Here is a 13797-nt window from a genome sequence, read left to right on the forward strand (position 1 = left end):
CCCCTCCCCTTTCCAACATTGATTTATTTATTTTATGTGTGTTGGGTGTCGGATCATGTGACACCTTGCAAGAGTGGGTTCTGTTCCACTGTATGGGTCCCAAAAATTGAACTCAGGTCCTCAGGCTGAACAGCAAGTGCCTTTACCCACTGAGCCATCTAGCCAGCTCCTGGTTTCTGTCTCTCCCAGCAGCTTTGCAGTGAACTATATTTTTCCATGTTAATGCGTGGGCTTAAACCCTGGGGCTCGAAGAGGAGCCTGAGACACTGGTCCCAGGTACCACTGCTGGTGAGCAGCAGGCAGCAGTAAGACCCAAGTCACTTGCAACGCCACAGCCCAGGCCTTCTCTGTAGGCCTCAGGCACAGTGTAGTGAAAGCTTCAGGGACTTGGGGAGGAATCGTCCTTTCTGCCCCCAACACTTGTACACAGCTCTTTTTTGTTTGGCCGGGAATGCTTAGGAAATCTGATGTCTGGAAATCAGGGAAAAAAAAAGAAAAGAAGAATTTAAATGGAAACTTTCCTCAGCATTGAGACGTCTCTATTGTAACAGAATGATTTTAGTGTTTTCACCACCGAAGTTGCCTTTGGCCCATCTTTAGGATCCAGTGGCCATAGCCCTGTGGAAATCGCAGCAGGTCCTCACACAAGCCTTTCTGCTGGCCCTTTGTCTTCTCTCTGTCCTAGTATTGTCCCAGTGTCCTCCGGCTGCAGTCACACGACCTCTCTGGTTAGAGCTGTGTGGGTTTTGTTATCTGGGTGTGAATGTCTGCACAGAGGCACTCTTTTTCTGGGCTGGGTGTGAATGTCTGCACAGAGGCACTCTTTTTCTGGGCTGGGTGTGTCACTGTCCACCGGGGTTGTGCAGATCATGAGAGTAGGGCTTTCTGGACTGACTGAGTCTGGTGCTATGACATGGGAGGTCTGAAGAGTAAGAAATTTAAGGGGCTAGAGAGATGGGTTAAGGTTAAGGGTGCCACTGCTCCTGTAGAGGACCCAAGTTCAGTCCCTAGCACCTATGTTGGGTGGCTTACAACTGCCCATAACTCCTGCTCCTAGGGACCCAGTACCATCTTCTGGACTCTGTGAGGACCTGCCTCACATGCGTGCGCGCGCACACATACACACACACACACACATGCACATACATATGATAATTAAATTAATTAATTACTTTAGTGTTTTTCGAGACAGGGTTTCTCTGTGTAGCCCTGGCTGTCCTGGAACTCGCTTTGTAGACCAGGCTGGTCTTGAACTCAGAGATTCACCTGCTTCTGCCTCCTGAGCGCTGGGACTAAAGGTGTGAGCTCCATGCCTAACTTACATGTAATTTTCAAAAATAAATTTTAAAAAATGTTGAGAGTTTAAGACAGCAATAGCAGAATGTAAAACTAAGCTCACAGTCTTCTGAATAGAAATCCAAGAAAATACTCGCATGCGCGCACACACAAAGACAGACAGACAGACAGAGACAGAGAGACAGAGACAGAGTGATAGACAGAGAGCCCTGTCCTGGCTGGTAGCCTCAATTTTTTTTTTTTTTTTAAACTGGGCTGTCTATGTGTTTGGGAGGGTCCTGCACTTCTTTCTGTTTGTGAGGCAGAGAGGACACCCTTTCAAACACCACCTGTGTGATGCTCCTAAGAGGCCCCTGAAGGCTTGTGTGCTCCTCAGTGCTTATCACAGGGATGGATGTCCCGGCTTGCTAGTGACTGTGCTGGTGACTGAGATCTACTGTCTGGTAAACGTTTATGTGCTGGTGATCTGCTCGGCAGGCTGCAAAGATGAGGAGACAGAGTCACACTAGACAGAGTGCTTATACAAGTGGCTCTTCCCTGTAACCAAGGAAGACGGGTCTGGCCAAGAAGAGGAGTAGGCTATTAGAGCTGAGACCCAGAGGGACAGTGGAGTCTCTCCCTGGTAGGAACCCTGGAGAATAAGGCCATGATTGAGAGAATTTGCTAGGGAGTGAAGAGCACCGCCCTTTGTGGCCAGAGAGGGAGGGGTCAGAGAGCTGCTGAAACCGATGGTTGTGGGGTTGAGAGGAGTAGGTTGGGGACTAAGGAATAATGGTTGGCCCACTCTAGTAGGATTCGTGTATGAGTGACAAGCTTAAGGGCCTGGCCACTCCCTGGCAGATGGTTCCTTCCTGGGTGTCACAAGTTAGGATAAAGGGACATGTTAGGGAATGGTGACCGAAGGCTCTGGGACTCTAGGGGTTAGACAGTTCAGCTGTCATTGGGTACTTCAGGGTCTAGTCTGGGGACAACAGTGGAGACCAAAGGTGGCATTGGGACAGACGGACTAAGTAGATCTCACTTTGAGTAATAGCAGCTTCCTGTGAAGGTGAGGGAGAGGCAGGCAGTGCCTTGTGGTTGTTTCCAAAGAGAGGTGGTCTTGCGACGAAGAAGCAGGAGACTTGGCCGTAGTGAAACGAGGATGTCCTGAAAGAGAAGCCATTCTTATATTAAAGCCCAGAGCCTTGAATCTGGTGAGAGTCCCTTCTCTAAGTTCTCAGGTCCATTTGCCAGCAAGCTGGGCTGAGTGGACCTATACCCCAGGAACTTGTGTTCTAAAGAACTAACATTGACAAATTAGTATGCAAGTGGCTGGCTGTCCAGCTAGCATTAACACCGTGCACAAAGGGCCCAGTGAACCACCGTTAGAGCCTTCTCACGGGATACATGCCAACACACACACACACACACACACACACCCTGCTCTTGCCCACTCCTCTGGGCCCTGGACTTTGGGCCCTCCCTCAGCTCTTTGTTTTATTAAGAGCTGAGTGGACTTGGCACCTGCAGAACCCCAGGGTTGGGGAGTTTGTGTGGGGTCTGGGCACCTCCCTGTTTGAAAGAGTGGGCTCCCATTGGAGAACCAGAATCATCCCAATGAAGTTGAGTCACTAGTCTGGCCAGGATGCCTGCAGCAGCTGTGACCTTCCTCTAGACTGAGTCTTGGAATGGGAACCTGGAAAGGCTCCAGGAGCCGGGCAGCCCTCGCTATCAGTGCTTATCCTGAGACCTCGGCCACCAAGGGAGGGGAGCCAAGGAATGAATCTCCAGGGCCTTCTAGCCTCTGTGGGTTCTTTGCTAATCCAGTAGGAAAACAGAATTGTCACGGGGCATGGGATGGTGAGCAACACTGACCCACTTGCTGTCCCCGATGGACAGGCTTTTGATAGCGTTCCTGTGTCCTGTGGGAGCCAAGAGCCAGTGGCTGACACAGACATTGCCTCTCTCTGGTCATCAGACAGCGGACTGCAGGGCAGGCAAATAGCACCTCCACTGGATAGAAGCCTTGGCCAAGGAGACCCTGGGACCCTACTGGGAAACCACGCCCTCTTGACTTCTCAGCCAAGCAGTGTCCATGTCTCAGCTCCAACTCACAGGCTCCTAACACTTCCACTTATCCTGGCATATGTGGGCAAGGCTGAAGGGTGTGTTTCTCTCTGTGTGTCTCCTCCCTTCCCTTCCCCCCCTCTCCTTAATTCCTTACTTTCTCCCTTGACAAAGGGGGATCTGCATGGGGAAGGTTGTGCTCACTGGAGTCTCTTAGCGGAGTGCCTTTGGCTCTGGCGGCAGGCCATTCCTTTGCAGTTTAGTGCATCCAGCTCTTCATTTCCCAGGCGTGGAAAACGGCAGAAAGTAGCAACTTCCTGCAGGTCACAGGGAAGGGATGGGATCAGGCACTCAAAGGCTCTGCTTCCCTGCGTTCTTCATGGCCCGCTAGATAACTTTGCTGAGGCTCAGCCCTTGAAACCCTGCCTGTGTGCAAGCTCAGCACATTCCCAGTCCAAGGCCTTGGAGAAGTCTACAGCCGTCACTTTGGGGGTCATCACCGTGCTGTCTCTGGATTGAGTCAAGCTGTCATCTCTCTACCTAGTTGTTGGGGTTTTTTTTTTTTTTTTGGTTTGTTGTTTGTTTGTCTTTTGAGACAGGGTTTTCTATATCTAGCCTTGGCTGTGCTAGAACTAGCTATATAAACCATGCTGGCCTCAAACTTACAGAAATCCTCGCCTGCCTCTGCCTTCCAAGTGCACCGCCACCGCCAAGCTTCCTACCCTGATCTGTCCATGAACATCTGCACTGTTCCCTTACTAGGAGGCGATGTGCTAGGAGGATGCAGGTCTGTTCTAGGAGAGCACAACCCCCACTCACTATATAAACAGACAAATTCACAGCCCCTCTGACATCATTGACTCCCTTGAAGTGAGGACAGCTGTTCAAAGCTGTTAATGGTTGGCTTACAGGGGACTGCCCAGCCCATTTTGAAGCCCAGAATGATCTGAGGAGTCTTGAGAAATAAAGACATCACCCAGATATAAGGGACCACTTGGAGAAGTGGCCAGGCATGTCTGCCAGAGGAAGGGATCCCCACTTCCAGAGGGGTGCATCTCAGTGAAGTTCCGTCACCATTCACCTCCCTGTCTGCATGTCTGTGGCTTGTTCTGAGGCACCTATGCTCATCCCGTTCCCCACACAGCACTTTCCTCTGAGGAGGGAGAGGCAGAGTAGGTATGGCGTCATGTTCTGACTCCCGGAAGACTCAAAGCAAGCTTCCTTTCCCCTCCAGATGTTTTTGGTTTTTCGAGACAGGGTTTCTCTGTGTATGTAGCCCTGGCTGTCCTGGAACTCACTCTGTAGATCAGGCTGGCCTTGAACTCAGAAATCCGCCTGCCTCTGCCTCCTGAGTGCTGGGGTTAAAGGCATGCACCATCATGCCCGGCTTCCCTCCAGACTTGTGAGCCCCTGACAGACAAGGTGTTGTTATCTGCCACCCTGCTAGGTCTGCCTTGCTGTCTGCCTCCATGGTAGCCTGTAAGAAACTCTAAAGTTAGAAACTCTTCCCTAAATCAACCAATCTATCTTCCTTCCTTCCTTCCTTCCTTCCTTCCTTCCTTCCTTCCTTCCTTCCTTCCTTCCTTCCTTCCCTCTCTCCCTCCCTCCCTCCCTCCCTCCCCCCTTCCTTCCTTCCTCCCTTCCTCCCTCCCAAGTGCCCCTGTGTGTGATGGTTATTCAGGCAGTGAGTATCCCTTACAGCTTCAGGACTGTGGGCTGATTGGGCAGCATACAGTTGTGAGAGCCATCCTTGCAGGGCACTGGGGCTGGGGCATGAGAGAGGACATTCAGGCCTCACCCTTCCCTTGTCCGACAGAGAAGACCTCTTTACTGTGGTCAGGTGGCTGCTCTCTGCCCCTGCACCTCATGCCAGGTGGTGCCACCGTACCTCAGCATCTAGCCATGCCTGGCGTAGACAGTAAATACTGGTTGAGTGAATGACTTCTGAGATAGGAGGAGAGATGTGCACAGCGGTGGGGATGGACGAGGATGGGATACTAGTAGAGATAAGGAGGAGAGTAAGGACCAGGTAAAGCTCACTCCTCGTGCATTTCTTCAGAGCCCCTCTCCTCAGGGTCTCAAAGATGATGAGAATGGACGGTAAAGACCCATGCCCAGGGGCTAGAGAGATGGCTCAGCAGTTAAGAGCACTGGCTATTCTTCCAGAGGACCCAGGTTCAATTCCCAGCACCTGAATGGCAGCTCACAACTGTCTATAACTCCAGTTCCAGGGGATCTGACACCCTCACACACACACACACAGATAGACAGACTAAACACAAACGCACATGAAATAAAAAGAAATAAACAAAAACACCCATGGAAGGAGTTACAGAGACACAGTTTGGAGCTGTGATGAAAGGATGGACCATCTAGAGACTGCCATATCCAGGGATCCATCCCATAATCAGCCTCCAAACGCTGACACCATTGCATACACTAGCAAGATTTTGCTGAAAGGACCCAGATATAGCTGTCTCTTGTGAGACTATGCCGGGGCCTAGCAAACACAGAAGTGGATGCTCACAGTCAGCTAGTGGATGGATCACAGGGCCCCCAATGGAGGAGCTAGAGAAAGTACCCAAGGAGCTAAAGGGATCTGCAATCCTATAGGTGGAACAACAATATGAACTAACCAGGACCCCGGAGCTCTTGACTCTAGCTGCATATGTATCAAAAGATGGCCTAGTCGGCCATCAGTGGAAAGAGAGGCCCACTGGTCGTGCAAACTTTATATGCCTCAGTACAGGGGAACGCCAGGGCCAAGAAGTGGGAGTGGGTGGGTGGGGGAGTGGGTGGGGGAGCGTGTGGAGGACTTTTGGGATAGCATTGGAAATGTAAATGAAATAAATACCTAAAAAAAAAAAAGAAAGATTTTTTTTTTTTTTTTTTTTAAAGAGACCCATGTCTGGCCTGGAGAGATGGGTCAGCGGTTAAGAACACTGATTGCTCTTCTAGAGGTCCTGAGTTCAATTCCCAGCAACCACATGGTGGCTCACAACCATCTGTAAATAAGATCCAATGCCCTCTTCTGGTGTGTCTGAAGACAGTAACAGTGTTCTCATATGAACATTTGCATAACCAACTGCTCTTTTCCATAAAGTACCTGGGGTTGTTGACTGTTCCTACCAGGATTCCACCTGTATGGTGGACTAGATAATATTCATAAGGGACTTATCTAGCCATGTCCCCTGATGGGTGGGAGCCCTGGCTTGCTGTGGCTATGACATCTCTTCTCTTTCCACCCCCAGGCATCCTTTGAAGTGTCCGTGGAGGCTCGGAGCTGCCCCGGCAGACATACAGCACAGTCTTTCACTTTGAGGCCCGTGGGCTTCCGGGACAGTCTGCAGGTGGAAGTCGCCTACAATTGCACATGCGGCTGTAGCACGGGGCTGGAGCCCAACAGTGCCAGATGCAGTGGGAATGGAACATACACCTGTGGGCTGTGCGAGTGTGACCCCGGTTACCTGGGCACTAGGTGCGAGTGCCAGGAGGGGGAGAACCAGAGCGGGTACCAGAACCTGTGCCGGGAGGCAGAGGGCAAGCCTCTGTGCAGCGGGCGCGGAGAGTGTAGCTGCAACCAGTGCTCCTGCTTCGAGAGTGAGTTCGGGCGGATCTACGGGCCTTTCTGCGAGTGTGACAGCTTTTCCTGCGCCAGAAACAAGGGCGTCCTATGCTCAGGTAGGCCTCCAGCCACCGCCTTTATGCCGAGCCACACCCAGGCCTGGATATTATGTGGACCCAGACCCTGGCTTTCTCAGGATGCTGGTGGAAAGGGTCATGCCTGGGACTGTTCTAGGTGGTTGAAGACCAGGGACAAGCCAAGCCCTGCCTGCCTGAGGCATAAGGGTGGGTGGCCTCATGTGGACTATAAACATCAAGTCTGAGGGAGTCTGTTGTAGGTCCGTTCTGTCGGGACTTGGCTGCACAGTGTGCCTGATAGGTCAGAGCTGGCCATGAAGATGAAGTATGGGGTGGGGTAGGAGACATGTGAAAGAAGTCCAGGGTACTTGATGAGGTAGCATTGTGGGAGGTTACCCATGGTTACCAATGGGCAGATAGGGGTAGGCTTGCAGAGGTGGGGAGGAGAGAGGCTTCCTATACACAGAGATTTCCTGTGAAGCTTAAGCACATGAGAGGGGTGGAATTGAGGATTCTTCTCAAAACTGTCATGACATAAGCGTGTCATGGGTTAAGGTGGGCAGAAAGATCAGAATCCTCTGGGAGCCATCAGGGTGGTGGTTCTCTGGCGTTAGTGAGATGCTTCTGTGTAGGTTCACAGAAATTGTGGGATGGGTTGCTGCAGGCGTGGAGTTGTGAGAAATGAAACCCAATGTACCCAGCATACACCTGCCACAAAAGGAGGACCCTGGCTGTATATAGGTCAGAGCCATGCCCCCTGAGAGCTGGCAGTATCCGGTTGAGCCTCTGGGTCCTGGGGGCTGTGTTTAAAGAATTTCAGCATGGTGGGATGGAGTTTCTACTCCCCTTAGTCACAACAGACGCCCTGGTTGTATTAGTAGTAGTATTTTACAGTGTTTTTCTCTTGAAATCAAGAGTCAGATATAACCCTTGGGAATGTTTTTGCTCCAGCAGGCTGCTTAGCCTGTGTTGTTCGGGAGCGGATTTGCCTGTGCAAATTCATCTGCACAGTTTAATAGCCAGATACTTGGCTGCCCTTGGATGTTGGTTTTCCCATCTCTAAGACTGGGCCAGCATTGCTTGCTTCTGCATTACTTTGAGAATGGAAGGAGACATAAAACAGGAGCTTTAGTGAGCACAGAGCCTAACGGCACAGGGCATTTGATGCAGGGTGTGCAAGTCAACTTCTGGCGATTCTGAGGCTGAGTCAACACACTTTTTTTATTTAACCACCAGAACCCACAGTTCTGAGTTCATCTTACATTGCAGAGTTCTGCCAAAGCATGTATCTGAAAGCTCCCCCCCCCCCCCGCCCTGTGGTCTTTTCCATTTACCCATCTAACCCTGTGACCTTGAGACTCTCATGGGCCATGGATTCAGACCCCAGAGGGGTACTGAGATCTGAAGCTCCCATGTGGACAAACAGGGCACTAACTTCCTAAGATGGGGTTGTTGCCGTAACACACACAAGTTACACTCAGACCTTAAAGAAAACTTGGGAAACAGGAAGCTGATGCAAGTGTGGTCAGGCTGTGCTGTCTCGGTCTGTGGTGTTCAGGATTGATGGAGACCATCTGGCAAACCAGTTCAAGGGGCCCTTTTCTTACTTCCCATGTACCCTCCTCTGTCCCGCTCTCCGTGTTGTCAAGAGAACTGCTTTTCCAGAGAACGGAAGGATTCTTCTCAAATCTAGAATGTTCCGAATGGTATAGAAAGCAGTGTTTAAAGTCATCTATGTTTTCCTCGCCCTAAGAGGTTAGTTTCTTTCCTTCCAAGTTAGCATCCGTGTCTTCGTATGACTTTGTGTTCTACAGGTCACCCTCCCTCTCCTCCAGAGTGGAGCTTGAATTACTTTAGCCAACTGCTGATTAGAACATTTTGACCCTTCGTTGTACGTCTCTCCATATCTTCCCCTTTAAAAGCCACACTAGCCAAAGCATGAAAACACTCCAGGTCTTCCTGGAGAAAGGGGTTTCTGCACTGAGGTCATTGTGGAATTGGTTCAATTAAGATGAGCTTAAAGCAAACACAGCTCCAGACGGGGCTTAATGACACACACTCGTGCAGGGGAGGGCACCTCATGCTTCCTTGTCTCGGACCATCTGTCTCCTTCCGGACACAGATGAGCAGCGGTGAGCAGGTCCTCCCTCCAGTTCCGGGGTCCCTGTGACCAGCCTGAGCTCTGCTCTGGGGCTGCGTACACTGGTTTAGCTTAGGTAACTGGGATAGCTGCTTCGTTTGAGGTTTTCATGGGAGAGACGCTGATTTCCTAACACTCGGCTCCTGAAGGTGCTGACTCAGGCTCTCAAACCGTCAACCTCAGCAGTCTCTGGCACTTCTCCTTACCCCTGGCCCCTGCAGCCCATCCTGGAAGTGGATCATGTGGTTGAGGTCTGTCTTGAGGTAATGGTGGTGGTTGGGGGTGGGGGGAGGGCAGTGTACTGGAAGAAGTTGCTGAGACAGGCTTGGGGCCAGAACCGGTGGGAACAGCAGATAAGCTCCTTCCATTTATCTAGTGCTTCCTCTGGTGGGCCTGCAGTCCTTGACCCCTGTTGAGAGAGACAGGAGTATGTAGAAAAAAGACAAGAGAATTCAGGATTGGGAGAGGTTTTCCATCATCAAAATGAGCAGCAAGGCAACGGAGACCAGGTCTGGAAGCAATTGAGCATTTGTTACTGTTCTTGTGACACATCACCATGGAACAGCCTCTGCGCCCAGGGCTCTCGCTGTGGCTCTCCTCTGCTCTCTAGGAGATGTAATTTACAGAATACTTCTGTCCCCAGACAATTTCCGTGTGTACCGGGAGTTTTATGAGGCCCTTGGGAACACTTCTATTCTGATTCTTGGGAAGTGTTGACCCTTCAAAGGTTCTTTAAATGTGAGAAGAGGTGGGGTCTGTTCAGTATTTTTAATGCAGTAAAAGAGACTCGTTCAGACTTTGTGCTGCTTGGTGATCTGTGTCCCTACGAGTCATCTCCTGGGCTCTTACAGGAAGCTGTTGAGAGCTTACATTTAAAAATCTCATGGCGAGCCTGCCTTTTGGGTCTCTAAGAATGAGAAATTTAAAAATCTAACCAACTGTAAAATTTTGAGCAGAACCTTTTTGATCTTGTAACTCTGAGGCCCCCAAAGTACATTGCAATAGGGCTTTGTAATACGTATCCTACCTCGTTATGTGGTAAATATTGAGAGACCCAAACAACACCGAATTCCTTCTAAGAGATGAAAATGGGAGTCTGAAACTTGAGGCATCTTTCCCAGCATCCAAGAACAGATCTCGGGGTTGCTGTTGGTTCTTGGTAGACTTAAAACAGTTGTGACAGGCCTCTGTAGCTAAGAAGACTCCTGTGATTAAAGGGCTCAGTTCTTGGTTCCTTACTTCTTGCCAAATGAAACACCACCCATCACAACGTCATCCAGGTATGCCTAAAAAAATATTTTTCGATTTACAGAGATTAAATAGGGCTTCCAGAAATAGCCTCTCCGGACAGATAGTCAGCATTCCAAAAAGGTGGGCAGGAGGGTGCGTGGGTGAGCCACGGGCAAAGGGAACTATTTTTCCTCTGAAAGTAGCAGGGTCAAGTTTTGCAGCCTGGCAGGTAAACTCGGGAATCTGGGTGAGAAATAAGACTCAGAGGTAAGCTGAGCTTAAAAGGCCAAGGAAAGAGTTACTGTGTAGTTCAATCGGTAATAGACCTACACACGCGGCATGCCTGCCACCAGCCATATCTCTTCCTCCTCTTCTGACCTCAGGCTAGAGCCCAGGGCTTATCAGGTCTCCTCCTCTCCTGCAAGTTCTTAACCAACCACTACTCAGAAGCCAGGCGTTGGTCTTAGCCACCCAGTGATCATGAGGGTTATGCAGTGGTACTGATGAAAGGATCCTTCCGGGAAGGGCATCCTGAGAGGCTGACGTGCATCAATGCCAACCAGTGGTCCCAGTCATTTCTGCAGGACAGTCGGATGCACACACCTGCATGAGGCCCTCGGGTGGCTCTGCCGCCTACAAAATGAAGTCACTGTGACTTCAGCCCTAACTCTTTATTCTCGTCTGACATTCGTGGAAGGTGGTGGTGAGCTGGTTATTGGTCCCAGATAGGAAGTATTCAGTGATTTCCCTCTCCCTCCTTCAACCCGCCCAGATGTTTGTGGCTCTTCCTCACTCCTTTGCTCTTCTTGCAATCAGCTATTAACATACTCCGAGCTTTACTGTGAATTCAAGGAAGGGGGCACTCTCAGCCATCATAAATGTCCAGAAGCAGCATAATATAAATAATTTAATAGGGTGATGAAAAATGTCAGAACTGGGCATGAGGTCATACACCTTTCACCCTGGTACTCTTGCAGAGGCAGGTGGATCTCTGGGAGTTAAAGACCAGCTCGGTCTGTATGGCAAATTCCAAACCAGTGAGGCCTGCAGAGTAAGACCCTGTCTGTTTAAGAAACCAATCTATCTATCTATCTATCTATCTATCTATCTATCTATCTATCTATCTATCTATCTAGTTTTATGTGTGTGTGCCTGTGAATAATATATGTGCACTTGATTCCTTGGAAAGGAGTTATGGATGGCTGTGAGATGAAGTGTGGGTGCTGGGAATCAAACCTGGGTCCTCTGCAAGAGCAGTGAGCGCTCTTAACCACTGAGCCATTTCTCCGGCCACTAGAGAGTGATCCTGTCTTTTAAAATAATATACCCTGCCATTCTTACAGATTTTTGTTTGTTTGTTTGTTTCGTTTGGTTTGGTTTGGTTTTGAGACAGGGCTTCTTTGTGTAGACTTTGCTGTCCTGAAACTACCACTGTAAACCAGGCTGACCTTGAACTTACAGAGATCCACCTGCCTCTGCCTCCAGAGTACAGGGATTAAATACATGCATCACCACCGTTCAGCTTTCTTTCTTTCTTTCTTTCTTTCTTTCTTTCTTTCTTTCTTTCTTTCTTTCTTTCTTTTCTTTCTTTCTTTCTTTCTTTCTTTCTCTCTCTTTCTTTCTTTCTTTCTTTCTTTCTTTCTTTCTTTCTTTCTTTCTTTCTTTCTTTCTTTCTTTCTTTCTTTCTTTCTTTCTTTCTTTCTTTCTTTCTTTCTTTCTTTCTTTCTTTCTTTCTTTCTTTCTTTCTTTTTTGTTTTTTTGAGACAGGGTTTCTTTTACAGTTTTCTTTAGAGGTAAACTTTCACACTCCAGATCTGTAGCCTGATAACCATTCTGAGGCATTGGTCACTGCTACATCTTTTACGATTGCATTGAAATTTACATATTCTATAAATATTTGAATACATTTATTCCATATAATATTTGTAACTTGTTTTTATGTGTGTGTTTTAAGGAAGTTTATTTGTTTTGTGGGGTTTGCTTGTGTTGTTTTTAGGTAGGAGGCTTTCACTATGTGGCTGGCCTGGACTCACAGAGATCTCTCTGCCTTTGCCTCTGCCTCCCAGGTTCTGGGATTAAATGCATGAACCACTGTAGCCAGAGTCTATAGCTTGTGCCGGGACCAACCCACATGCAACTTCCATGACAAATTCTTGAACAGTACTGTGGCAGTTTGAATATGCTTCACCCAGGAAGAGGCACTATTAGGAGGTCTGGCCTTGTAGGAGGAAGTGTGTCACTGTGGGGGTGGGCTTTGAGACCCTCCTCCTAGCTGCCTGGAAGACAGTAGTCTTCTCTTTGCCTTCACAACAAGATGTAGAACTCTTGGTTTCTTCTCCAGCACCTATCTAGATGCTGCCATACTTCCTGTCATTGATGATAATGGACTGAACCCCTGAACCTATAAGCCAGCCCCAATTAAATATTGTCCTTTATAAGAGTTACTTTGGTCATGTCTGTTCTCAGCAATGGAAACCCTAACTAAGAAGATTGGGGCATAGTTAACCCCAAAAGGACCTGTAGGCTTTCCATAGAAGCTCCTAGGAGAATCATGATTGTTTCACATATTTAAACGTGTATGCAGAAACTCACTGAGCGTTATATTCAGATTCTACTGTTAAAAATAAGGTTACACATGCGCGAGTGTGCACACTCAGGGATATGCATATATGTCCTTATAGACGCACGGAGACACTCGCCCACACGTCTTCATGAAAGAGGCTCCCTCTTCTTCCAAATAGAGAACATCAAGAACTCTAGTACCAATTTTCCCATCGTGTGGTCAGACGATCTGGGGCTCTTGCATCTAGTCAGCTCTGGCAGTTTGTGCCTAGAGAAAGCTGTCTGGGAAAGTCAGAGCTGGGGTGGTAAGAACCTTGTGCCACTAAGGACATGTCGGCCATGTCTTCCTCATTTTGTCTTAGGCATGCTGCTACCTACTGTTCAATAAGAATCTGATACACATGCAGCTAATGTGCATTGGTTACCACTACACCAAGTGTTATTCTAGATGCAGGACTTGGAGTCATGAGTGAATTTCTAAGATTTTGTTGCCTCTGGAATTTTCCACTGGGGTTGAAGAGTGGGCGTATAAAGTATCTCAAGCTTCTCCCTGCATGTTCTGGATGTTTCTGTGAGCTTGGAAGATGAGAAGCAGTGGGGCAGGCCATATACCGGGCGCCTGCCTTGCTCTGAGCTCTGAGTTCAGCTCCTGGGAACAAAATTCTCACTGCTCTGGTCCTATTTCCAGAAACTTCTTAGCCAGGTTATTGGTGATTCTGAGAATGGGACGTCTAAGCGCTGGGTCTCCCCTGTCTTTTCTCTCTGTTTAGAAAGGGATGAATAATAGCCGGGCGTGGTGGCACACGCCTTTAATCCCAGCACTCAGGAGGCAGAGGCAGGTGGATTTCTGAGTTCGAGGCCAGCCTGGTCTACAGAGTGAG

General features: G+C 49.0%; 1 protein-coding gene across 1 annotated transcript in view; it reads left to right on the forward strand.

Moving 5' to 3' along the window:
* Itgb5 (integrin subunit beta 5) overlaps positions 1-13797 on the forward strand; it is a 117963-nt gene that overhangs the window by 81690 nt on the left and 22476 nt on the right. The window contains exon 10 of the mRNA XM_021184827.2: positions 6594-7023. Coding sequence (XP_021040486.1) covers positions 6594-7023 — 430 coding nt within the window. The remainder of the gene's footprint in view (positions 1-6593; positions 7024-13797) is intronic.

This window comes from Mus caroli, chromosome 16 (genome assembly GCF_900094665.2).
Source record: "Mus caroli chromosome 16, CAROLI_EIJ_v1.1, whole genome shotgun sequence".
In the NCBI taxonomy this organism is placed as follows: domain Eukaryota; kingdom Metazoa; phylum Chordata; class Mammalia; order Rodentia; family Muridae; genus Mus; species Mus caroli.